Source organism: Phascolarctos cinereus, unplaced genomic scaffold (genome assembly GCF_003287225.1).
Source record: "Phascolarctos cinereus isolate Bilbo 61053 unplaced genomic scaffold, phaCin_HiC Scaffold_3;HRSCAF=262, whole genome shotgun sequence".
NCBI classification, from domain to species: domain Eukaryota; kingdom Metazoa; phylum Chordata; class Mammalia; order Diprotodontia; family Phascolarctidae; genus Phascolarctos; species Phascolarctos cinereus.
Window position 1 is genome coordinate 60,665,105 of NW_027555736.1, and position 27,917 is coordinate 60,693,021.

The 27,917-nt window shown below is 42.6% G+C and overlaps 1 protein-coding gene across 2 annotated transcripts in view; it reads right to left on the bottom strand.

Moving 5' to 3' along the window:
- RASGEF1A (RasGEF domain family member 1A) overlaps positions 1 to 27,917 on the bottom strand; it is a 324,421-nt gene that overhangs the window by 81,341 nt on the left and 215,163 nt on the right. Inside the window, exon 1 of one of the 2 annotated variants that reach the window (XM_078150878.1) lies at positions 5,182 to 5,202. The exons of the other annotated variant lie outside the window; for it this stretch is intronic. Coding sequence (XP_078007004.1) covers positions 5,182 to 5,199 — 18 coding nt within the window. The 5' untranslated portion in view covers positions 5,200 to 5,202. Of the gene's footprint in view, positions 1 to 5,181; positions 5,203 to 27,917 lie in introns of those variants that run through there. 2 annotated transcript variants of the gene reach the window in all.

Sequence of the window (27,917 nt, forward strand, 5' to 3'; positions counted from 1 at the left end):
CAACTCTGACATCTGATAGATAAGCTGACATTTAAGGGGCTTTACCAGAGCCTACTCTCGGCTTTGAGTTAGGTTATGGCAGAGTGGGTGAATGTGATGTATATGTGGGGGAGAAAGGATAGAGAGGGACCACATCAAAGAAAGTTTGCTGAGATACAGAAAATGTAATCTGTCAAACAGGCCTGTTGAAAAATTCCCCTTCAGTTCCCCATCTCTGCAAGTGTGACTTCAGAGTGGAGGACTAGAGAATTCGGGAGAATTGATTGAATTTCCCTTAGGGGAGCACTGAAGAAAAACAAGTGGGTTGTTGACTCTTTTCTGACCCAAACCAGGTGCCCGAGCGTCTCTAGGTGTCATTTGGGACCCAGTTGTCAAGTACATCTGTGCACAGTTCAGCCCTTAATCTCACATACGCTTAGGGTGATACCTGATAGTTCACAATCTGTCCTCATTTGATTTACCTGCTGCCCCGGGGACAGTAAAGATCCTGGTAACATGAGGAAGGATAAACATTCAAAGCACAGGGGGTGGTACCTGCTGAATGATGCGTCAGTGGGTTTTGCTCCATCATATCATTTTTAGAGGCTTCTTTTATGGCCTTGGGATGTCCATCGGTCCAATTCTGATTACACAGGCAGCGTGGCATAGTGGGAATTTAACAAGTCAAATTTAATAAATAAAGTATTATTCAAAATGCTGGCCATAAGGACTAGCTAGACCTGTGCTTTCCTAGGAAAGGAGGACTCCCTCTACCAATACAGATCATCACTTTCTCTGAAACTAAGAGTCTTAGTTGTTTAGAGTGCTGAGAGTTTAAATGATTTGTCTGGGGTCAGGTAACTGTTATGTCTCAGTCTTCCTGTCTTCCCAACCAGCTTTCTCTCCACTATGCTGTCTCTGACCCTAGGGTGAAGAAGCCAAAAGGAAACAGTTGCTCAACAAACAAGCATTTATTAAATGCCGTCTATGCATTAAGAATTGTGTCCCTGCTCTCTGGAAGCTTTCCTTCTACTAGAAATAATAATTAGCCTGGGATCTGGAAGACCTAGACTAGTGGGTCACCATAAGTTCTTTAGCCTTAGTTTTCTTATCTGTAAAATGGAGGGAGAATGGACCTCCTCTAGGTCTAAAAGTCCTGCTGCCTTGGGGATATGTAAACACATTAAAATTTTGATCAGTTCTTGTTTCATAGGATTTTAAAATTCAGCATGTGGAGCCTTAGAGACCATCTATTCCAGCCCCTTCATTTTGCAGAGGAGAAGACTGTTATGTGGAGGCATGACCTCACCCAGCCATGACCATCTAGATGGCCAGTGACAGAGCGGGAGTGCACATCTCACTCTGCAGTTAGTGCTCTCAGTCTGGTTCTACAGCACACTGTATGATACCTGGCACCTTTCTTTCCTATAGGCCTCTGCTAGTCTGTTCCTACCTCTAGCTGAAATCACTTTGGATTGATTACTTCCTTGAATTTCCCCAGAGAGGGTCTGCCAGGCCCTTCACTGGAGAGAAGCTAGGCCTCAGTCTTTCCCTTTTGTGTAGAGTGATTGAATTAATAAGAGGAGACCACATCACCTTGGCGCCTTGGTCCTCTTTATTAGCTCTTTGCTAATGACTAAGGCAGAGATGTTGATTTAGTTCCCCATTGGGAGAAAAACCTGGTCAATGAGGTGAAGGGGCAAGAGGCCAATCCTTAATCCATTAGTTCAGGAAAGGTCAGAGTAGGCCCCAGAGATGCAGTGAAATTTCCTTGCTCACTTCCTTTTTCCTACCAAGGATGAGTGCTTCAGCCCAGCCAAATCCTACTCATCCTTCCAGATGCAGCTCAATCCACCTTCTCTGTGTTTACTTCTAATAATGGAAGGGAGGGAGTGGCAGCTTGAGAAGCGATGGATCGATAAGTACTTATTGGGAGAAGGAGCATGGTATAATGGAAAAAGGCACTAAATTTGGAGTCAGAGAAGCTGGATTTAAATCTTGGCTCAGCTACTTATTCCCTGGGTCATTCATTTTATCCTCGTAGACTCAATGTCCTTCTCTGTAAGATGAAGGAGTTAGATCAAGTCAGGGCTCCTAAGTTGTTTTGTATGTCATGGAGTCCTTTGGCAGAGACTGGGAAAGCTTATTAACCCTTCTCAGAATAATGTTTTTAAATGCATAAATAAAATACAGAGGATTACAGAGAAAGTCAGTTATATTGAAATATAGTTATCAAAAACATTTTTAACTTCCGAAACCCCAGATTAAGAACCCTTAGATTATATGATCTCCAAGGTCCCTTCTAGCTCTAAATGCCAGGGTTCTATACATTTCATACTCAGTTCAGTGTTATAGAGGGGATAAAGAAGCATAAAATACAGTCCTCTGTTTTTAGGGAGTTTACAGTCTGTTTGGGAAAATAAGGTATATACAGCTGAAAAGATTTCTAGTCCCCTCTTCTAATTGCAAGTCATATTTCCATAGGTGAGAAGCATCATGCCATGGTGGGGAGAAATCACACTTAGCACAGTGCTTAATAAATGCTCATTCCCTCTCTCCCCTCCCTTGGAGTTGAGATGATCTGGGCTCACGTCCTGCCTCTTACACATATTAGCCGTGTGGCTCTGGGCAAGTCATAGAAGTTCTCCATGCACTAGGCAACAATGTAAGTATCAGAGAAGGTCCCAACCTGTCTTTCTAGATGGCTTTTCTCCATCTGAAAGGATCTCACATCATTGAAATGACAGGCCCAGCTGCTGTACATGTAATTTCTCTTAGCACCAGTATCATCTATAAAACAGATGTACTACTACTTTGTTGTTTTTCAGTTGTTTCTAACTCTTCATGACCTCATTGGGGGTTTTCTTGGCAAAGATACTTGAGTGGTTTGCTGTTTCCTTCTCCAGCTCATTTGACAGATGAGGAAACTGAGGCCAACAGGGTTAAGTGAATAGCCCAGGGTCATATAGCTAGTAAGTGTCTGAGGACAGATCTGAACTCAGGTCTCCCTGACTCCAGGCCTGGCATTCTATCCACTGCCACTTAGTTCATGTCATTCAGCAGAAATAAGATTAGATTTGGAGTCTGAGGACCTGCATTTGTATCCTGGCTCTTTGGGTCTCACTTTTCTCATCTATAAATGCAAGGGTTGGATTAAAGACCTTTCAGGTCCTTCCAGCTCTTAATTCTATGATCCTATGAGCTTATGAAAGTACTTGGTATGTGTAACAAGCTTTATAAATGTGAATAGAACGGAAGCTCCTTGAAGGCAGGTATCATTCATTTGTGTCACACACACGTGTGCGCACCCACCCACACACGCGCACACACACACACACATGCACACACACGCCATCAGGGCTAAAAGATTGGAGAGCAGGGAGAGGACAATTTTTGCTGGATATTCAGTGAGGAAAGGAAGAGGTTTAAGAGATTGGGGGTTCTAGAAGCAGAGATGAAGTAGGGGAAGAAGTTGGCTTGAAAAAAAGTTGAAGGAGGGGCAGCTAGATGGCATAGTGGATAGAGCATCAGCCCTGGAGTCAGGGGGACCTGAATTCAAATCTGGCCTCAGACACTTGACACTTACTAGCTATGTAACCCTGTGCAAGTCACTCAACCCCATTGCCTAGCAAAAAAAAAAGTAGGAGAAAATGTACATAGGGGACGGTGAGGATGAGACTAACCTCACTGGATCATAGATGCTGAGCTGAAAGGGCCAACAGAGGCCCAGGTCTTATGGAACCCAAGCCCTGTGCCCCATCCACTATTCCACACTGCTTTTCTCATTCACCAAGTCCTGAGAACTTGGGTTCTGTGAGGGAAAGGAGCACCGATCCCTAGATTTCCAGAACTGGAGAATGGACAGGAAAAACGCAATTCCCTTGCCTTGCTTATCTCTCTCCCAAGCTTCCCCTGTTCTCTGTCCCTGGCTGTGGACTAGGTCAGCTCCATTTGAAGTAATACTTTTAACACCCATGAGCATGCTGTTTCTGAATCCTATTTTCACTTATCCACATTTTCAAAAAGGAGGATTTTCATAAATTGCTTTGAAAATGTAAATGGTACAAGCAAAGCTGTCTCAAGCATCATATTAATCCCATAAGCCTTCTGCTTCTCTTAGAAAGGATGCTACATCTCTCCCCCTGTCTGAACTCTTTTGCACACCCTGGCACCTACAGGACCCTGCTTCAAACCTCACCCAGGGACAGCTGGAGCCAAGGCATCTGTGTCTAGGAGCCAGGCCCTCTCTGTCTAGGAAAGTCTTCTTGGAGAGAGCCTCAGTGATCAGGCAGAGCTCTCATTACTGAATTCCAAAGGAGAACCCTTTGGACTCTGGTTACAAGGGCTCCCTTCTTGGCTCTCTTGTTTTACTGGGCCCTCCTGTCTGCTGCAGGATGGATGGGCCATCTCTGAATTGGCAAAGAGCCGCTGCCTGCCGACTCAGGTTACCTGGTTAGATTCCTGCCTGAAAACGGAACCTAGTGTTCAATAAATAGCCACATCTCATTGGCCTTTGTTCTTACCAAGGAAAAGCTCACCTCTGACAGATGGAGGGACTTAGGAAGAGGAGTGTCTTATTTTCTCCAGGTTGTTGTTATGTCCCCCCATTCCCTTTTCCCCCCTCCTTTAAAAGCAACACAAAACAGAAGCATCGTGCCATGGGGGCTTGCTGTGCCAACAGCTTTCACTGTCACAGACATTCCTGGCAGAGCAATACAACCTGCTTTCTCTTCCCTCCTCTAGTGCAGCAGTGGTCCAAGTGGTCCACACTTGTCTTCAAATATCCTCATAGGCCAACAAGCTTGCTTAGCAAACTACTATAGGTGAGAGGCTTGATCTCTGCAGGTGGCACCTTGCCCTGTGCTGTGGCTATGGATCCAGATGGGGTAGATGCTAAATTGGGAGTGCTAGACCCACTTGTTCTAAAAAGGATTTTTGTCCCTATTGTCATTTTCTCCTTCAAACTGAATAGGTGATATCCAAGGTCCTTTCCTACTCTAAATCCTTGGGTCCTGTACATTTCTGATCAATCCTTATAATTTTGTCAAAGCTGAAGGATTTATTTATAGGGCTAAACTTGTTCAAATACACCTCTTAGAGAAAGCATTTTACCCTCAGACTCACCGACTTTCACAATGACAATTTCCTGGAAGAGATTCCAGAAAGTGATTAGATGCGATAGTTGAAGAAAATGAAACTCACCTGGCTCTCGAGGAACATTTCTTATTCTTAATGGCCCAAGCTGCTTATGAACAATCTCTCTCTCTCTCTCTCTCTCTCTCTCTCTCTCTCTCTCTCTCTCTCTCTCTCTCTCTCTCTCTCTCTCTCTCTCTCTCTCTCTCTCTCTCTCTCTCTCTCTCTCTCTCTCTCTCTCTGTAATAATCACAGAGGGAAGAGGGTGGCTGGCCAGTGTCTCTGGGGATTCTCTAAATATACCCAGGGGAAATGGCCAGTCCCACAGGGGAGGAAACCCTCCCACCCACAGACTTCCACTACGCAGAGAACATGTGCCGTTAGTAGTCTGTGGTGGTGATGGGGAACTCCACTGAAGTTCTCATCTTTCTCTTCTGATAGACTGCTGATAGGCTATCTTACTTAGGGGCTTGCCTGCTCCTGGCCAGTGACTCTTGAACTCTCTCCTCCTCCCTCCCCAAAAGTGGAAGAAATTGATGAGAATATCAAGATCCTAGGAGGTCTAGGTTGAAGAAATAACTCACTTTTTTTTTCTTCTGATGAGCTAGCTTAAAAGCTATTTTCTTGAGTTTTTTTTAGGCTCAAAAGTACAAATTTAGACAGCAAAGGTTTTGCTGAATCACTTTAAAAGGTCACCACTAAATTTTCCTTTAAGCCTGACAGTTGACCGAACAATTCTCACAACCCATCTAGGGTTGAAAGCTTTTTTTTTGTAAAGGTATGATTTCCCCAATTTACGTTCCCCTCCCCCAAGCATAAAAAAGCATGAAACCCTCTTCTAGTTGAGTTCAGAGTCCAACTTTTGTGATCCTTTTTGTCTTGCCATGTCTTGCCAATGTCCTCTGCTGACTCTGGAGGACAGAGTGAGGCAGATTACCGTTCATAGCTCTGCCTCACCTAAATCCAATTCACTCTCAAGTCACCCTCATGATGTCATCGGTCCTCTTGGAGAACAAAGGACAAACAGCAGTCATCTTTAGCCTCCTTAGAAGATTTTCAATTGAATAAAACCTTAGTGATCTCCTATGCCAACTCCCTTATTTTACATACAAGGAAATCGAGGCCCAGAGATGTTAATATACTCATCCAAATATGCACAGATAATAAGTTACAAAGTCAGAATTTGAACCCAGATTGTTTGGTGCCAGATTCAGGGCAGTTTCCCTTGTTCATATTAATGAGAGCTCCTATTGAGCCAATAGGAGGTTACCCCAGAAGTAGAGCCAAAAGGGATTTTAAAAATAATTTAATTCAGCCTTGTCATTTTATTTAAGGAAAAGTTGAGGTTCAATAGTATTAAGTATTGTAGATTCTTCAAGGTTGCATAAGTAGTAAGTACTAGAGCTATTCTCTGCCTCACTTCCTCTTGTTTTTTCTTTTCTTCTCTCTCCTCCTTGTCCTCTCCTCTTCCGTTCCTTCCCTATCGCTCCCCTATTTCCATTTTATCCCCTATTCCTTTCTTTCTAATCAGGGTCTTCCTCTCCTTTCCATTTGGCAGATGAGGAAACAGAGGCTCGGTGAGGGAACCTGCCTTGCCTGTGGGCATATCAGAGATAGGATTGGAACCCAGGATTTCCTAAATCCAACTCTACCACTCTACCCACTGCTCCATAATCCTATTGTATTGGACTTTCTATAGAAGTCTTCTTTTGATGCCTCATCAGGACATGGAGAGGACTGGATTTTCAAAGGCTAGACAAGTGAAGGGCTGGCCATTCTACCAACCTGGAAAGATAACTAGTGTAGGCCCAGTGATCGACTGTCCCTTGAAGACCAGTCAAGTGATGTTCAGAAGCTCATCAGCACAAATTTGAATGTCATGATTTTTTTTTTTTGGCCACAGTAACTCATGAAACTGCCCATTAGATCACGGAGGAATTGTGATCTTTGTCGGCAGAGGGAATGCCATCCCTGATGAGATCCCAATTCCTTTCAAGTATTCAGTCATGGTGTTTGCTTTGTACAGCTCTTGTGGTAATGGCCAGACCTTAGACCTCAGGTGGAAAGGGGCACAGCTATTCATTGGGTTCCACTATTCACCTGTCTCTGCAGGTGCTGAGCCCTTTGCGTTTTTTCCTGTGTTCTCTTCTCCCACACTCCCCAATCCCCTAATGAACTAGGTGTGTGTCATTGATATTCACAAGTAATCAACTCCTTTGAGTGCTCTTGGGCAAAGCTTAAGATTTCCTTTAATGATCAGTGTTAGAGTGGGAGGGAGAGAGGGAGGTTAATGGGCATCTAGCCAGTGAGGGCTTCCTCCCTTGCACATGTGATTTGAGGGACAACTGAAGGCCCTCACCTCTTCCAATGAAGCGTCTGATTTTTTACCAACAGAGATTCGTTCCTTTGGCATTATCTTCTATTAAAAAGTGAAGACATCCTTTCCTCAATCCAGGAGGACATTGTACACAGTAACAGCAATACTGCGCAATGATCAACTGTGAATGAGTTAGCTATTTTGAAGGACTCATGATGAAAGATGTTATCCACCTCCAAAGAAAGAACTGATGAAGTCTGAATGCATTTTGAAGCATACTTTTAAAACTTTCTTTATTATTTCTTTATTATTCTTTGTTGTTGTTTTTTTTGGTCCGCATTTTCTTTTGCAATGTGACTAATAATGGAAATGTTTTGCATGACTGCATGTGTATAATCTATATCAAATTGCTTGCCTTCTCAAGGTAGGGAGGGGATGGAGGGAGGGAGAGAATTAAAAATGAATTTTTTTATATGTAATTTAAAAAGAAAAAGAAAAGAAGAAAAAAGTGAACCACTCACCTTGTGGAGTGGGGGTACAGTATTAATAAGATTTGATTATTCAAGATGGGTCTCTAGGGAGGACTGGTCTGGGTGAGGAGCCCAGGACTGAGGGGTGGAATGAGGTGATAACTACCTGGAAACAGGGGCTCATTGAAAAGGAAGAGTGACTGAAAGAGGCAGCAGTACATCACACAGATCAATTTTACCAACTTTCTCATTTTGGTAGTGAGAGCTGTCTCTTCTTACAATCTACTCCCCCTGACCAGTACCAACCATCTTCTTTCTTACATAACAAAGAGATCCTAGTAGCATACTCTGATCTTAGACTTAAAGCAAACGAATGATCCATAATCTTCACAGATTCTTTAGAAACATATGCCAGAAAAATATGAGCTAGAAGGGATCTTCAAGATGAGAAGGCAAGTGAAAAGTAAAAAGTCAAAGAATGTCAAAGTTTCAAGCATGTGAAACTGGGTGAATGATGATTCTCTTGAGAAAAATAGGGAGGTCAGAAGGAGGTCAGATCTGGGGGTAGGGAGAGATAGTAAGTTCAGTTTATGACACAATCAATTTTAGATGTTGGCCAGATAACCAAGTGGAGATTATTGTAGATTGCTGGAGATGTGGGTTCAGAACTTACAAGAGGACTGAGGACTAAACTTTGGAGGAGATACTTGGAATTGTGGCAGCAAATGAGATGTTCATGGGTGAGAATGTATGTAGAGCAGGAAGAGGACAGTGCCAAAGATAGAAACTTGGAAGAAACATCTAGCTTAAAAGGCCAGGAAGAGGGCAAAGAGCCAGTAAAGAAGACAGGGGAACTATTAGAGATGCAGACTGCTCCAACCAGGGAAGACTGTCATCTCTTAATCAAGGGTGTAGGGAGTATCCAAAAGGCTTGGGTAGCAATAGTAACAAATGCTTCAGAGAAGTCAGGTAAGGTAAAGACCGAAAAAATAAGAAAGGGAAAAAAAAAGAAACTGAGGCTGAGAGAGGAAAAGGTGACATGCTTACTTAAGGTCAAAGAAAACTAGTGTTGGCATCCAGAGTTTTCAGCCCCAGTCCAATAATTCTGTTTCACTATACCTGTCAGCAGATGAGAAGTCTGGGTGCCCTATTTTTAACATAGAAAGAAACTAAGAGAAGAGACTGGCAGGCATAATGAAAAGACAGGTGCCAGCCAGACACTAGTAAAGGCTTGGTGGGAGGTGGGTCAAATGTTCCTAATGCTCCCTAGTGTACTCATTAGCATCAGTGCATTTTAAGGTAGTGTTAGACCCAGATCTGATACTACTGATCTGTTAACTGATTCTACTTCATTCTGGACAAGTCAAAAGCAACTGTATGTGCTGTGTCTTCTCTGTTGATTGTCTCCAATTCACCCTTTATATGTGTTGTTTGTACATGGTTGTTTGAATCTTGTCTCCTCCATTAGACTGGGAGCTCCCTGAGAGCAGGGACTGTCTTTTGCCTTACTTTGTTTCCCCAGTGCTTCACATAGAGCTTGGCACAAAATATTCACTTAATAAATGCTTATTTACTTAGCATAATAATGATATTAACAACAACAGCTAACATTTATATAGTGCTTATGATTTTCTAGGCAATGTGCTAAGTGCTTTACAATTATTTTCTCATTTAATTCTCCTAACAACCCTGGGAGGTAGGTGCCATTATTATCCCCCATTTTACGGATGAATTAATTGATGCAAATAGAGATTAAGTGACTTGCCCAGGGTCACACAGCTAGTAAGTGTCTAAGGCTGGATTTGAACTCAGGTCTTCCTGACTCCAAGCCCAGTGATCAATTTTCTGAATCACCTACTTGCCAATTGACAGTAGTCAATTAGGGAGATTGAGACTAGGTGCTTCTTCGCTGACTATGATCTTGATATTCTATATTCCTTTTTCTCTGAGCAAGAGAATTTGTAATTCTTTCTTTGAGATTCACTTCCATAGGGCTTAGAGCCTGAGGGTTTGCCTTGTGTATTTGTGCTGAGGGAATTGAGGAAAACGAGGAGGAGTGGACACTTGGTCCATCCAATCTTTTTGTCGGTTGTGATGACATTCTGGTGAGTGACCTAGCCTCCCCAGGTTACAGATATAATCAGGCTCTGTTGGAAAATATCTAATGGGTCCAGCTAATTAGAAGAGTTCAGGGCTATCTGACCAAGGTTTCCTTTGCTATTACCCTAAGAGGTGGTAATGGACAGAATTGACATTTCTTTAATCATGCCACATTGACATATACATTAGAGATCTACCATGTCCAGCCATGTAATTTTATAGATAAGAAAAATGGTCCTTGTAGGGTGAAGGGGCAAAAGTGACCTGCCCAACTAGGGCTTGACAGCAAGTCAGTAGAAGAACAAGACTAAAACCTGGATCATGTGTCCTCCCCCCCAAAACACACAACTGTTAATTCGACTGAATGTATTCAGTATAGGGGGAAAATTGAAATCAGTAACTCTAGTCCTTGGGATGGCAGATCGTAGGCTAATCCTCTCATTTTACAAATGAGGAAACTGAGTGACTTAACCCAAGATCCCAGTTATTTTGGTATTGTTTAGATACAGCTATACAGAGGCACAAGAGTACAGATGAAGCCAGGAGGGGGAAATTAGGAGCAGTGATAGCCCATAGAGGAGGTCTGTCCCAGGAGAAACCGGGGAGAGCCAGACATGGAAAGTTTTTATGCAAGGCCCATACGGCAGTTGCTTTCTCCTTTGGGGGAGAGAGCGCGTCTTCCCACAAAGCAATTGGTCTGTCGTGGGCTTTCGCCTTAAAGCAACAAAACAAGGAGCATAAAAAAGTCCTGGCAAGCTCTGAGGGCCCAATAGAAGCTGCAGCCAGTGCAAAATGAAACTCTACTTTTATTTTTAGAAGTGGAAAATCACAGCTCACGGCAGTGACAGCAGGTGGCTTGTTATCGTCATTTGTATGGTTCCTCTTTCTTTCAAAGTTGGACTCTATTCTGTGGCATCAAAAGCTAGCTCTTAAGCCAGTGCTTCTAGAATGATAATTCAATAATGATGATGATGATGATGATGATGGTGATGGTGATGCTGTATAATTCATATTCATATAGTGCTTTAAGATCTACAGGATGCTTTCCCCATAATAACCATGTGAGTTGGGCAATAAAAGCACTGTTTTTCCAGATTCGTGGATAATGAAACTGAGACTCACCAAAGCTATCTTCCTCTTTGCCTATAAATGGGGGGAAAAAAAAACAAACTGTCTTTTCCCCCTAAGCCTGCAGGGGCAGAGTTGGTTTTGCTCATAGGCAGGGTAGGTGGCTGCCTCTGTGATATAATCTGAGAGCATGGGAAGATTCCCTTATCTTAGATATTTCCCTCTTCAGTCTGTCATGGGTCACTGGAATTCCATGATTAGGGATTCATTCCTGTAGGCTGAGGCATTATGCATCAGGCAGTTGCTTGTTAGAATCCAAATGCCGCTGGAGAGGCTAACACATTAAGCCATTATCCATACTTCAAAGATCTAAGGGTTCTCCCACTAGATCACAGCCCCTCTATAAACTAGGAAGCTGTCTTCAAGGATTATGGTGTCTGAGAAATTTATCAGCCCCTGCCCAACCTGCTGCGGATCCTCTCCAAACAGCTAGGGTAGACATGTGGTCTACCAGCAGTTCCATATTCAAAGCCTTTCTCCCTCCATGTTATAGAATCACAGAATTTTAGAGTGAAAAGGAACCTTGGAAGCCATCTATTCCAAGCCATACTCAAAAGAATCTCTAGGATAACACATCTGACAGGTGATTGCCCATTCTTGCATGAAGACCTTCAGTGAGAGGAGGAGGAATCCATTACCTCCTGAAACAATCCCTTCCACCTCTAGATTGCTCTAATTCTTAGGAAGTTTGTCATTTCATGAAGCCTGAATTTACTTCTTTGCAGCCTCTACAATCCCCCATCTGTGTCTCACCTCCTTTGCAGGCTGATTTCCTATTCCTTCCCTTCCTGTGCTCCTCACTCCAGTTAAACTGGCCTGCTGGCCTCTCTCCCTGACACACAGCATTCCATTTCCCACCTTTGCACAGGCATTCCTCCATGTCTACCATGTGCTCCCTCCATGCCTCTGCTTCAGAGAAGGTCTAGCTTCCTTCATAACGTGACTCAGGTGTGGATCTTCTGTATGGGGCCTTTCCTGGGTCTTTTGTCAACAGGTTTCCCTCTACCTTATGTGACTTTGTACATACTTACTTATAGCTCCTAGATCTTCCCTGTGGGGCCAAGCAGAGCATCTTTCCAATAGGAGAGCCTTTCAAGTACTTGAAGACAATTCTCGGTTTCCTCCTTTCACCACCCCATCCCTTTTATGGGGTAGGACCTGGGAGAGTTTGTGCCTCACTGGGCGTCCCTTTGGGAACCACTGGGTCACTTCCACATCATGATTGAGTTTCTGAGTGAGATTTTAGTGGAAGAAGCTGTCTGTATTGACTAGAGGAGAGCCTATCACTCAATTGCCTCTCAGGTTCTTGGAGAACCTAGTGCTATAATTCTTTCTATAGGACCAGCAGCTAAAGTAGACAAGTAGGTTATACAGTGGGTAGAGTGCTGGGCCTGGAGTCAGGAAGACCCGGGGTCAAATCCAGCTTTAGATACTTACTAACTATGTGACCCTGGGCAAGTCCCTTAACGTAAGCACTATAGTATCTATGCCAAGAAAACCCCAAGCGGGATTGGGCAGGACTGGACAACAGCAGCAACAACAATAGAAGAAGAATGGCTATTTGTCTTGAATCTAAAAGCCCTTATTATCTTATTGTAGATTAGACTTAGCACCTGGCAGGCCTTTAAGGGAATGGGACAGTTATTTTATTTATTCTTTTTTTTTTGAGGCTGGGTCTCTGTATCTCTCCCAAGCTGCAAGACGTAGTGACTACTCACACAACTGACCTGACAGCTGATTGCCATGGGAGCTTTGAGCTACTCCATTTCTGAACGGACCAGTTTGTCCACTCCTTAGGCAGCCTAATGGCTTCAATCTGTTAAAACTGAATACTCCGAAAGTTTCCAGTCATGAATGCAGATATAGTTTTGGTCACAATTTTGACCTGGGTTGTTCACTCAGAAGGAAATATAATTCAATTCGAGACAACTGAGTGTCTACTACATGCCCTGTGTTGCTGTAGGTACTGTGGGGGATTTAGAGCTGGAAGGGACCATGAAGACCATGTAGCCAAACACTTTCATTTTATAGATGTGTCTCAGAGTGGTTTAGTGACTTGCCCAGTGCCATTTAGCCAGTAACTGGCAGAGCTAAGACTCAAACCCAGGTTTCCTGATTTCTGGCTCAGTGCTGTTTATACTGTACTGCTCTGTCCTTCGTACAGATAAAGACCCAATCCCTACCTCAGAGAAATTTAACATCTTGCTGGGGATATAAAATTATGTGCATGATACCATTAGATACCCAAATGAATGACATATAATTATATTCTGCCCATTTCTTTGTCCTTTATAGAACTCACTAGAAGTGGTCAGTGGAGATAGGCTGCCTAAAATTTGGCTTTGAGTTGTCCTTGGGGAGGTATACCAATATATTGAGTGGGTAAACTGAGGCATACATGTTCCTGGGATATCTGGGGCTTTCCGAACATGAACATGGTATAAACATATGCTGGGCCTGCCATGTGTGATGTAGATGAGAATTCACTCACTCTCAGATTATAGAATTCCTGCCACTTCCCCATTCAGCACCTGAAGAGGAGAAGTGGCTTAGAAAGACTTTCCTTCCCACCTGCCAGCCCATCTGGAGCAAGCTGAGCAGTCCTGGGAAAGGAGTACTGCTGGCCGAAGCTGAGCCAGGCCCACTGGCCTGGGTGGTAGCTGTCACATCTCTGGGCAGTGGCCATAGCTTTGACATGGAGATAGGTATTTGGATAGAGGGAAGTGAGAGAGGCCCTTGTAGATGATACTTGCATGGCAGTGGCTTGCATTGGTGCAGGCTTTTCTCTGTTTCCCTCCCTCTGCCCTTCCACCACTCTTTTCCTCACTTCTCTATTGGCTTCCATATCACGAAACTTGGGGGAGTCATGTCAGTGCCACAGGGCTGCAGTGTCATGCTCGAATAGAAATGAGGGTCACTAAAGCACACATATGGATCCCTGCAGACAGTGTATTAGCTTAGCTTTAAAATGTAGCAGTATCTATGTTTTCTTATATTTTTTGTTATCTTTTTTTAGGCAATTAGGGTTAAATGACTTGCCCAGGGTCACACAGCTAATGTGTCAAGTGTTTGGTCTGAGTCCGGATTTGAACTCAGGTCCTCCTGATTTCAGGGCCAGTGCTCTCTCCGCTGCACCACCTAGCTGCCCCTTGTTTTTAGTTATCTTGTTAAATATTTCCCAATTACATTTTAATCTGGCTGAACTCACACTGGGGAGTGCTGCTGGCCAGATGAGGGCTATGTGTTTGACAGCTCTGCCATGGGGCAAACACAATAAAAATGTAGTCGAGTAAATAAAACTTGCTTGGACAGGGGCTGACAGAGAGATGGCTCTTAGCACGGTGCTTGGCCCGGAGTGGGTGCATACTGAATGCTTTTTGGTTTGACTTAGTCAAAGCCCACGTTTTGGGGCTGAGGGCTGGCTTTGAGATCTTCCTCCTGAGCTGTAAGGGGCCCTGTACTTGGGCTTTCACTCTTGGATTTGCTGAAGGACATGGAAAGAATGAAGGGAAAGAGGGTGCCAGAGTGGCTGAAAAAGAAGCTTCTGAATTCCCTGAATGTCATCCCCAGCCACCCACTCACATACCCCATTTACCCTGGGGGGGGGTGTCTATTTTTTTTTTTAAGGAATTAGGCACCTGCTTGGGGGAAGGGAGTGGGTGTGTTTCTCTGTCTCTAGCATTTCTAAAACATCTGGAAGAGAGTTTCTCTGGCTGCAGTCAGACTCTGGGAGTGCTGTTACCAAGTACACTGGTTTCCCTAGCAACAACTTATACTGTGCTCTCTCCTTCTGGTGACTTGTTTCTTGAGCTGCTGCTATTAGATAATACCATCAGCCGTGCCTGAGCTGGGTACTTTGGCTGCAGCTGAAACAGTTTACTCTTGACCTTCTTGTGCCACCTGTGCTTCCCTTTCTGCAAGGATCAACCTGAGGGACTATCTCTTTTATGAAGCTTTTTAGCCAAAATACATGTCTATTGATTTCTCACTTTGGACATCACCTTTGCACATTCTGCCTTGTGGCTTAGCTATTTGTGTCCATGGTTTGTGACCGTTATTAGACTGTGAGCTCTTGAAGGGTAAGGTCTGTATCATTGTTCAACTTTGTATAGCATAGTCCCTTGCACAGAGTAGGTTTGTTGGATCATAGATTTAATCTGGAGGGACTTCAGAGGTCAGGCAGTCCAGTCACTTCCTTTTACAGATGATGAAACTGAGACCAAAGAGGTGAGGTGCCTTCTTCATTGCCACCCAAGCAGTAGGAGGCAGAAATGGGATTTGAATATGGGTCTTCTCGCTCTATCTAGGTCTAACATTCCACTGAACCATCCCACCTAACAGACCATTCTGCTTAATTAATTTTTGTTGAATTATATTGAATTGAATCCATCAATTGGTTACCATTCTTGTTCTTGGATAACTAGGTGGGATTCCTTTTGCCAATAAGCCAACTCTTTATTATTCGATCATGAATGGAATTCACAGTCAGCATGGGTTCTGAAATGGGCTGCAGAATGTTCATTTGGTGTTAAGTGAGTGTGTATAGAATTTTGAGGTGTGTGCAGGAGTAGAGAGGGAGAAGAGGGAGAGAGAGAAAGGGAGAAAGGGATAAAGAAGAGGAAAAAAGAGACAGATAAAGAGGTGAGGGGAGAGAGAGAGGAGAGAGAGAGAGAGAGAGAGAGAGAGAGAGAGAGAGAGAGAGAGAGACAGAGAGAGAGAGACAGAGAGAGAGAAACAGAGAGAGAGAGACCTAGGAAGGAGAGTGAAGAGGGAAGAGAGTCAGAGACAGGGAGGGGATAGTAACTAAGGTAAAGAAAATAATAACAAATATTGGGGAAAGGGGAACAGGAAAACCAAGGCTGACATAGGGTCTACTGCTGAATGTGTAGAATTAAATCTAGAGTCTTGGTTTGGGTTCCTATTTCTCTCTCACACTAAGCATGAAACTGCATGAGTCATAGAATCTTTTGGAAATAACCATAGGGTGAATCTAACCATCTGAATTGGGAGATCTCTTTACAATATCTTTGACAGGCAGTCATCATTCATTGTCTGCTTGGAGACTTTGAGGAACTGGGAATACACTACTTTCTGAGGTAACTCTGCAGGAAAGCTCTTCCTTATATCCACACAACTCTTCATACAACCAGGCATGAGCAGCCTGGGAGGTTGTCATAGAGATTACATATGGAGGGGGGATCAGGATAGGTTTTCTCTATGGTGCTTGGGTAGCCATTGTATTTGAGGACATTTCTGGTTCTTGGAAGACTTTCTTGCTGAAGCCAGCATAGACAGGCCTCAGATAGATTGGCTTGTGACTCCGCTAATCCCATGAGGTTTCTTTTATTTGTACTTCCCAATTCACTTGGCCAGAATTCCTGTTAGCCAACTGCAACATATGTTGCAGGAAGAGGGACAGATAATCTTACTCCCAATTTGCATGGTGGAGTGTCTTAATTGGAATAATAGCTAGCAAGCCACTTTGCATTCATTTTCTCATTTAATTCTTACAACAATCATGCGAGATAGGTGTTATTATTATTCCCATTTAACAGATGAAAAAACTGAGTCTGAAAGATGTTAAGTGACTTGCACATAGCTAGTGTGTGTTCAAGACAGGATCTGAACTCATCTTCCCAACTCCAAGTCTGATACTGTGTTATTGTCTGCTTATTATTATAAATCATAGCTCTAGATTGTAGATTAGAGATCACAGATCTAGGATCTCAGAGGCCAGGTAATCTAACCCTCTCATTCTACAGATGAGGAAACTGAGTCCTTGAGATGTGAAGTAACTTGTCTGAAGGTCACCCAGTTAAGAAGTAGTCTAGCTGGGGCTCAAACCCAAGTTGCCTAACTCCAAACCTAGGATTCTTACCACTATCTCTATGGACAGTTCAGGTACAAAATAGCTCGACTTGAAGACGTGAATTTTCAGAATTGGCTGCTTCTTCTTGAGCTCCCAGGAACTAAAAAGCTGCTAGTTTTGTACTTTGCTTGAGATATGTTAGACACTGCTCTTCTGGCTCCCTTTCTGCAGATGTTTAACTTTTTGTCAGATGAATTCAGATCTATTAAGGAAAAATCAGAAGTCTACTAGGTGCTTGAAAGTTGCTTTGTGCTCTTCTCTCTCTCATTTTCCTTAGCTTTTCAGGGGTAGGGGGATGGTATTCAAGGAGATTCTGTTTTCTCAAAAGTTTTTGAAGGAGTAAAGACTTTAGTTGTACCTAGCACTGCTGCTTCAAGGGGTGTGGGACTCACCTCTCCCATCATATTTTAAGGCTACAATTTGATGGTCCTTGATTGGATTGAAAGTACTTCTTCATAGAAGTTTCATGTCCATAGTGAAGGAGATGATAGTTCTGCCCATGTTAGACCACCTCAGGATTATTCTATCTAGTCCAACCAGGATGGTGAGGGCATTGGAAACCATGCCATAGATGGACCAGCAGAAGGAAATTAGAATATTCAGAATGTAGAAGATTGAGGATTGGAGAAGAGCTGTCTTCAAATATTTGAAGGGCTGTCAAATGGAAGAGAAAGTCTACAGAGCTAGGACCATTAGGTAGAAGTTATAGAAAAGAAGATTTTTGTTTTAAAAAATGGGAAAACAATTAGGTATGTCCAAAATTAGAATGTGTGAATGAAGAATTAAGTTCTTCATCACTGAGCCACTTCATCACTGCCACTTACTATCTGTGTGACCTTGGGCAAGACACTTTACTATCCAGGCCTCATTTTCCTCATATGTAAAGTGGGAGATTTGGATTATATAACTTTCCAGCTCTAACATTTATAGGTGTTGTTGTAGTGGGAATGGGATTGAACTAGATATCCTTTCCAACTCTAAGATTCTATGACTCCTTTGGAAAATGGGCTGTTTGGGATTTTAATGAAGGGAACTGAGGGTAATTAGAAAGAAGAAATCATTGTAGGTGAGAGAGCAGGCTTCATGGGCTTGAGCTGGCCCTTTAAGGATGGTAAGGATTTGCCTAGAAAGAGATGGGAAGGAACTCCTGCAGTCTGGACCAGCAATGAACAGGCCACAGGTGAGAAGAAGATTGCTGATGACATTACAGTCCTCGCATTTTCCATGCTTTTCCTTCCACTTCCTTATATTCCTTTCTTTCCCCTTACTACTTTTCTACTTTTTCTTCCCCTTTCCTTATTTCTTTCCCTTTCTTTTGTTTTAGATGCCAAATTTTGTCATTGTTCAGTTGTTTTCAGTTACATCTGACTCTTTGTTTTCTTGGCAAAGAAACCAGAGTGATCTGTCATTTCCTTCTCCAGATCATTTTTACAGATGAGGAAACTGAGGCCAGCAAGTTAAATTTGCACATGATCATATAGGTAGTAAGTGTCTGAGGCCAGATTTGAACTCAGGAAGATGAGTCTTCCTGACTTCAGGCTCGACATCCTGGAAGTAATATAGAGCCACTGGAGTTTACTGAATAGGAGATGACATGGTCAGACCTACACTTTAGGAAGATTACATTGGCAGCTGAGTGGAAGATGGACTGGCGTGGGGAGAAGTTTGTGATGAAGAGACCAACGACAATAGTCCTAGACTGAGGTCATGAGACCCTGCATTAGAATGCTGGCAGTGTGAATATTATGTCTACTAAAAACTGGTTTTGCAGTTTCCCTTCCCTCAGAGCAAGCCTTCTGACTCAAAAATCTCTCCCTCAGCAGTCTGTCACTGTACTTTGAATTCTACTATTAGATATCATTTCCTTTGGACCCAGAAGTATTTGGAGGTCTTTCAAAATCCTTTATTACAATGCCAGTACTCACTGAATGGAAGAACAGGGGAACATCTTAAGTCAGTGTTTCCCGATCTGTTGGCTTTGGAACCCTAGGTGGCTGTAACAGTACTGTTAAATAGTCTACTAGACCATGTGTACTGCCAACATCGTCAGGTGGTCATTAGGTGCTTTCTAACTACTATCATGCAGGGGTCTATGAGTTTTTGACATGATAAAGGGATTCTCACATAACAACAGGCAAGTACCTACTAACAGGCCAGTAGTAGCCACTGACAGCTAGGCTAGAGCAAGGGAATGGGTTTGACTGAAAGGATGGAAGAGAGAAAGCATAAGACAAATATGAATCCCTGCCACTATGTGTAAAATGCCACATCCCTATCCAATTATCAAATGTAACAAACATTTGTCACATGCCAGGTATTGTGCTAGGCACTGAGGACACAAAAATGAAAGTCCTTGCCCTCTAGGAGTTTACATTCTATTTCATAAGGACCAACATGTTTTTCTTCCAGGTTTTGCTAGTCTGGCTCTGGTCCTGTCCACTAGATTGGGCTAATTTTTTTAAATGTAATTTTATAATTCTGATTTTGAACACCAAAAAAAGGAACATTTCCTTACACAGAGTAGAATACAGAGGAATAAGAGGATTCTCTGTGAAACCATGAATCTCCATTGCACACTTCTAGCTTAAAAATAAGTATGTAAAAGTATATAATGAATTCTATATACAATAATTGTGCTGCAAGAAAAGATGAAAGGGATGGTTTCAGAGAAACCTGGGTAGGCTTATGTAAACCTATGCAGAGCAAAGTGAAGAGAACCAGGAGAACAATTTCTACAACAACAATATTCCAAAGACAAAAAAAAAAAACAAACCCAACTTGGAAAGTCTTAGGAACGCTTCTGGAAGATTCATGATGAAACATTCAGGCCACTTCCAGATGGAGAAGTGATGGACACAGAGTGCAAATTGAGCCAGCTTTTTGAGGGGAGGGCATCCCCCATGTGGTAATTTGTTTTTCTTGGCTGTATATATTTGTGATGGAGTTTGTTTTTCTCATGTTCTTAATGGGGGAGGGAAGGAGAAAGTAGGAAGGAAGAATTCAAACCCGAAGTAAAATAAAAATGAATTTAAAAAATTCTACATATTACTTTTAAAACTGTTCTGCTTCTCTGTACTTCCTAATACTCTCCTGTGCATTTAATAAATGTTACAATGACCCCACTCTTTTACGTAACTATTACTACACTCTCCTCACCCCCATTTACTGAGAGAAATAATGGGGACAAAGTCCAAATAAGTTTTATCAATCAACCCAGGTCTACACAGTGGTCATGTCTAAAAATTTGTGTCTCTTCACCTTACGTCCACCTCTTTGTCAGGAGGTAGGTAACATGCTTCAACATAGGTTCTCTGGAAACCTGGTTGGTAGAGACATGGATTTGATCTGAGTTCTCAGTGTTGTTTTGGATAATGCTATTTCAATAAACATTCCCACTGGCTCAGTAGTCTGATGTGCGGCATTCGAATCCTGCCTGAGGCTTACTATCCATGTGACTTTGGGTGAATCACTTTACCTCTCCCGGCCTCAGTTTTCTCATTTGCAAAATGAATGTGTTGGACTAGATTTCCTCCAAGGTTGTTTCCAGATCTAAAGCTTGTATGTGATATTTCATCTTCCCTCTCCCAATTCTCTTCAATGCCTGGAATGTATTCTCCCCTCTTCTGTACCTCTTAGAATCCCTAGCTTCATTAGAGGTTCAGCTCAGGTATAAACACCTAAATAAGGCTTTCCTTGGTCCCTCCCACCCCCCTTTTAATGTTCTCTCCTTTCTAAAAATCACTTCACATTTGCATTGCATATACCATATATTTAATTATTGTTTATGTGTTATATGTCCCCCTCCCCCACTTTGCCAGTAGAATGTATGCTCCTTGAGGGCATGGACTGTTTCATTTTCATCTTTGTATTTCTAGCTCCCTGCACACAATGGATACATAACAAATGCTTGTTGCATTGAGCCAGCATCTTCAGTGATTTTTCCCACCTTCTTTAATGTCTTTAAATGGACATTTCTGTACTTTTCCCTCTGTCCTTTTAGATGTTCTAAATAGCTGTCTTGGGCTTCTTCTTGTGGAATTGATAGTAAAATCCGCCTTCCCTGCAAAGTGCACTTTCTCAGCCTGCAATTACTTGTGCCTACATTAATCATCCTTTTATCATCCTAGAGAGAGCCCATTTGCTCTTTTTCCAGCATCCTTGTATTCTTATCTTCTTGCTGCTTATCCTTCCTTTGAGAAAAATGTTCTAGACAGTATTTGATATCTTCCAAGGACTAGTGTTGCTCAGCACACTCTTTTTTTCATTGAATTAGTTTTGTTTAGACAATTTTGCTTCTGTTTGATTTACTGAGTGATTTCAGCAGTTTTCTGCTCCTCTACAGCCATTTCTGCCCTAGAGTCAGAGAATCTTAGACCTGTATTCTTAAATGTAACCTATTTCAACCCTACCCTTTACAGATGAGGAAACCAAGACAGGTAAGGGAAAGTGACTTGCTTGAGGGTCACAAAGTTAGTGGCAGAACTGGGAGCAGAGCTTAGCCTCCTGTCTATACTGTGCTGATTTTCCTTGTTAATAAGGTAAGGAAAAAAAAAGAAATCTTGCTTAGTGACAAATTAATTCTTAAGATTTCCCCATATCTAAGTTAAGCGAATGGAAGCCTTTGAAAGAAGGGGGCAAATATTGGTTTTGTGTGTCATGCTGAGTTCTCTCTTTTCTGATTTTTAGGTAGGTCCATTATTTTGCTGTCTTATTATATCCATGACTTTAAGAGTATGATATAATGAAAAGAATATTATACTCAGAGTCATAAGAACTGGACTCTAGTTCTGACAATAGCATTATGTTATAAATCACTTCCCTTCTATGGACATCAGTTTCCTCATCTGTAAAATGAAAGTGGGAAGAGGGGCTTGGATGAGCCAATCTCTAAGCCAACTCTGAAGTCCTTTGATTTCTAAACCTTTGTTCTGAAATATAACTGTCTAAGGGGTGATTAAGAACATTGTTTTTGGTGTCCTCTTTTGGGATGCTGTCAAAGTCTTGGGCACCTTTCTTAGCCTATTTGTCTGACCTTACAAAGTGAGTTCCAGGGATCTTTCTTTAGATGAGATGATAGAACCTATCTTGTAGCCTTGTCTAAAGGCCGTATTGAATCTGGAATTATCCTGCTTCTTTTAGACATTCTCCAAAAAAGTCAAAATATGACAAATGCAACAAAGGTGTGGCCCAATTTCTTCATCCCCTGTGACCTGGCATGTTCAAAATTGTACTTTAGTTTTTGACCTGGGTTATAAAGTTCTGCATTAATGGACATTCTTTTGGGTGACTTGGAGATTAATGGACTCCACGAATGCCAAGGGATTTCTTTAAATGATTTTTGTGATTCTCATCAAGTCATTGGGAAGGCAGTAGGACTTGGATCCAGAAAACAGTTCAAGTTCTAATTCTGTTATTTACTACATCTGTGACTCTGCCCAAGTCTTTTCTTGTGTATAAGGAAAGCTTTCTTAGCCATGGCAAAGCGAGGATGTTGGATTGGTGTCTTGGAGCTCTAAGTCTATGATCCTATTACCCTGAATCACCTTTTTGGAAGCTCATCTAGGAAATGAGTCAGTGGGACTACACACAATTTATTAAATGACTCTGATATGCCAGGTGTTATGTATGCCAGGTGATGAGGATGCAAAGACAAAAAAAAGGAGGTAGTGTGGGACAATGGAAAGAACACTGGCTCTAGGATCAGGGGACCTAGGTTTAAATCTCGATTTTGGTGTTTACTACCTGTGTGACCTTGGGCAAGTCACTTAAATGTCCTTTATCTTAGTTCCCTCAACTATAAAACGAGGGGATTGGAGCACATGGTCTCTGAGGCCCCTTCCAGCTCTTTATCTGTGATGATCCTACGGAACAGGCCCTGTCCTAAAGGAGACTTAATTCTACTGAAAAGTGGAGAATAAAAAAACATAGAAAATTAAATTTATATATGTATGTGTGTGTATGTGCGTACAAATAGCATGGGATTTATAGATATGTTTATAGATACATAGTACTTTTGGGAGGCAAGGACGCTAACCATTTCAGAGACATCTCCACTCTAAAGATTCATATAAACTCTTTGTCCCAATGTGCGGTAGAGCCTTCTAAGCTCTGTTCCTTGACCCCAATGTAGTGATGCCATTTTGGTCCTCTTTGAGAATGAAGGACAACAACCAGTCAGATTCAGATAGGCTTCTTATAAGAAGTGACTTGAGCTGAGATTTGTGGGAAGTTAGGGCTTCTATGAGACCAAGGTGAGGAGAAAGTACATTCCAGGTACAGGGGACCGATTCTACAAAGGCAGTAGATGGAAAGTTGTATTTGGGGAATACTAAGTCTAGAGTAGCATCCTACGCATGAAATAAGAGTATCATGCAGTAAGCCTAGAAAGGTAGGCCCCTGGAGTCAGATTGGGAAAGGCTTTCAAGGCAGAGGAGTTGGTATTTTATCCCAGCGATAAGCCAGGGCTTCCTGAGCTGCACATCAGACCTCTGCTTTAGTAATATCGATGTAGTTACTGTATGGAGAGTGGATTAGAGAGGGGAGACTGGAGTTAGGGAGACCATCTAAAAGGCTGAACTAGGGGAGTAGTAACAATATGGGAGGAGAGAATGGGATGGGGAAAAGATATAGTGATGGAACTGGCAAGACTTGATAACTGTTTGGAGCTGAAGATGACTGAGGTTTCAGGCCTGGGGGGCTGGTATTCTGGCAACACCCTCCACAGAAAGAGGTAACTTCACTGTTTTCTTATCACTCTAGATCTGGAATCCTATGATTGTTTAGTCCCTACTCTCCAGCCAGGGCTGTATCTAATCAACCAGTTCACCCAATCAATCAATCAAACAAGAAGCATGTATGTTCTTATCCTATATTGCCAATGTGATGGCAATGCCCTTCTAACAACACAGCCATGTTTTTTCGGTGAAAGCCAATATCTGCTTTTCTTGGATTTTCTCTTTTCCTACATCTGGAGCTCTGTTGCATGCTAATTGATTGGTTCTGAATGTCTCCAAATAATTGGAAATTAGATCCAGCGGCCATAAAAGCATAATAATCGTTTATGTTGAATTTTCATCTTTAAAAAGGCCATTACAAAGTCATCCGTGGCCTATTAAGGGATTAATTTTGTATTTTAGTTTTGTGCTGATTCCTTGGTGCTGGGGACTATGTCAGAGAAATTGGAGAGTTTTCTTTTTCCTCTCACCATGGACAACTTTGCAACTACAGAGAGCTCAGAAAGCTCTTGTAGATGGACAGCTCCCTGGGGATTTTAGAGCTTGCTAAATATCCAGAGGCTGTTTTCCTAACAGGAGCCGCAAACGCACATTACAGATGTTTCTTCATTGATTTTTCACAACCCCCTTGTGAGACCAGTCTCAGTTTTATAGATGAGCATTTTGAGGCTCAGAAGGAAAAATGAAAGCATGCCATTCTTCATATATGAATGAGCAATCAGCGACCTCGTGCTTTGAGAAGTGTTTACCATAGGAATGGGGAGAGGGAGGGGGAAGAAGGGGGTCGCTCTGAGTCATCCACACAACCTCATCCTCTGTTCCTTGTGACCAAGGACACATGTTTGTGAGTGAGATGACTGTTGTTGTTGGGGAGGGGGTGCAATTTATATCCAAATAACACAGTGAAATTCACTGGCTCACACAGGAAGTGAACACTGGCCTTCACTCACTGTTCTAACCTACTGAGCTAAGCAGCCACACAGAAGGCTCAGAGGAGCTGGGAGGTTTACTCGGGTTCAGCTGATGACTTCCTACTCATGACTTCCTACATTAGGCTGGAAACAGAGTGGGTGGGTTTTGCTACAATATATTATCACAGTTTGTCATGGTGGCTTCAGGCCTTCCCTTTCCCTCCTTCTGAGGTGCCTCCTCAGATATTCAGTTTCTTCCATTCTCTCTCCTCTGCTTATCAAAATGTACTTTGAGGACAAGCTCTACTATCACTCATTTACCCTTAAATACGAGTGTGAGTCATGATGTCTCCTCTCCTAAGGGCACTTGCACTTTAAGCCATCCTTCTCCTCCTACTCCTCTTTCTCCTCCACCTTCTCCTTCTCCTCTACCTGCTCATCCCCTCCTCTACCTTCTCTTCCTCCCCCTTCTTCTCTTCCTCTTCTCCTCTTCCCCCCCTCCCTCCTCTTCTTTCTTCTCCTCCTCTTTCAAAGTCATGGACCATCTCTAGTTTATTGGAAACGTGCATGAGTGAAGGAATGTGGTCGAGCTAAGTCTTTCACCCTCCAAATTCCTCTTAAATTTTGAATTTTCTTCTGTACCACTTTCTCAAATAGAGTACTAACCTAGCCAGGTAATGAGCAGTTAGGGATGGCCCAAGTGAATGGTGACATTGGCAAAGAATTCTTTAGGCATTCCAATACCTTTTCTAGGCCCCTTCTTCCCACCCTCAAATCTAACTCTTCTTCAGTCCTCCTGTACTCTGAAGTTGCCTTGCCATCATTTTGTCATTAGGGAAAGTGAAACTTTGTTCAAGTTAAGGTTTTAGTTGTTTATTATTGTTGTTTTAAGATCTTGGAGATCAATAGGGCATCTGGGCCTGTCTAGACTTGACCCCAGGGATGGAGCCAGATGATATTGAAATGTGGAGTGTCTGAGGATCTCCAAGCTTTCCAGCTGAAATATTCCAGGGTGGGTGGCATAAGTTTGGGAACTGACCACAAGTGTGCCAGGGAAATATCATGCCCTGGGTCTTGTCTGTTCAAACACAAACAAAAGAGGTCAGCAGTGGGTCATTCGAAACAGACTGCTAGCTCATCTCCTAAAAACCCTGTATGGCAGGCACCTGTGTTGAGACATGTGGTGGATAGATCAGCGGAAGCATCAGGGGACTTTCCCACATCATTCAAATTGGACCATATAAGTGTTCATTATGTTTGTGTTTCAAGATAACTCAGTAAGGCTATATGTTTAGTACCTTTCTCAGTTACATATTTATAACATTCATGGGATCCATATGTATACCGGAAAGGACATGAGAAGTCATCTAATCTGACCTTGTCAGAGGACAAGACCTGTTGATTTTTTACCTTTTGAATTCTCAGCTGCTAGCACAATGTCTGCTGTGTGGGTACACATGCGCGTGTACATGTGTGTGTGTGTGTACATATATACTTATCCATACACATATACACACATATGTGCAGTGTGCTTAGGAAAACTCTACTAAATAGCTTTGTAGGATTTGAACCCAGGTCCTTGGGATTTTAAATCCAGCACTTTCCCCTTACCATACCATACTTCCTTCCTTGCTTTATCTCCTGTTTCAGTTCTCTACTTTTTTCTGTTTACTCTGGAAATGCTAGATTCTGGACACAGGAGTTGAAAAAGCCAGCACTCTGAAGAGTATGGCTTATGTGATTCATCAGATGTGTTATTAATTGAATAGCTAATGCCCTAACTGTGCCACACCTCTGACTTCTGGTGTCTGAGTTTGGCTGGTGCTATCCCAGTGGTTGGCTAAATGAATCTGTGATGACTTCCCTAATGACCTACTCAGTAAAGCCAGGTTCAGTTTTAATGGAGCCCAGGTTGGGACCTTGACTCTGCCCCTCTCATCCTCCACCATGGGCTTCTACTCTCCACTCCAGACTGGAGCTGTCAGCATCACTCCATCTGAGATCCAAGGACCTGGCTGGGTTGGGAACACTATATGTTAGAGGAAAGGGGGTGGAAAGGGGATAACACAGTGACTCAGAGACGGGGGCAGTGGCAAATGGGAACAGATTGTCAGCCTCCCTAGATGAGGCCAAAAATGGCTTAACTGGTAACATTTTCAGCCAGGGGGTAGAAATGTGCTGCCACTCCTCGGATCATGTGGAAATGCAATGATTACCCAACGCTTTGTGGGGAAAGTGCAGCTTTCTTCACCAAAGCCAATCAGCAACTGTGGGGAATTTTGGTCCTTTCCAAGAAGGGAAAAGCCTGATAACTCATTTCAGGTCTTGCCAATTAGTAAATACCTCCAGATTGGAAATATGCCTTGAAAAAATAGCTTCGATTACATACACACAGAGCAAAGCTCTGCTCAATAGTCACATATCTCTTCTGATTTTCTCCATTACACTTTCAATTCATCCAATTCACTAACTGCCACGTATAGCTGAAGGTACCCTGTGTACCCAAATGACTGAAGACCTTTATCTAGGTTAACTCTGAGTGTCCAGGTATGGGGAAGGATCTGGATCTGTCATCCATCTACATGGGAATTCCTTCTGCTGATGAAGTCGGGTAACTCTTCTGCAAATTTATATCTTAAAAAGAATTGCCCAGAAACACTTAGAGGCTAATTAACTTGCCTATGGTCACACTGCTAGTATGTGTCATTCAGGACTTGAACTCGTCTTTCTGTCTCCAAGGGCAAAGCTCTATCCACTACCCCCACTGGGTTAACAGTTAAAGTAAGTTCACAGTTTCTAAATAAAAGACATAATTCTAAAGGGAGCCATGTAACCCACCTGTCCAAATATGCCCTTCGAGAGGGCAGGGAGAATGTTTTTGCTTTCTTTGCATCCCCAGCACCTAGTACAGTGCCTGGTACATAGTAAGCGCTTGATTTGACTTGGCATCTCTTCAGCTTGGCCAGGAAGGGTGATTACTGTCCACTATTACTGCTGGTTTTCAATTGTATCCTAAGAATAACCTTTCATTCTTGTCTCCAGGAAAGTCTGCAGTAATTACCGCACCAAATACTCCAAAACTGGCACAGGGGTTTTATAAACTGGAGAAGGCAGAAAAATTCTCTGACCAGCGCTATTAGGTGGGTTGTTACAATGCAGTTATTTCTTGAGGTTCTTGGGATTAAGTATCCATGAAATTGCCATATTATTAGAAAGAAGCTGACCCTTGAAAGGGGCAGGTGATTTGACTTTGCAAAAACAGAAATTCCTCCGGAG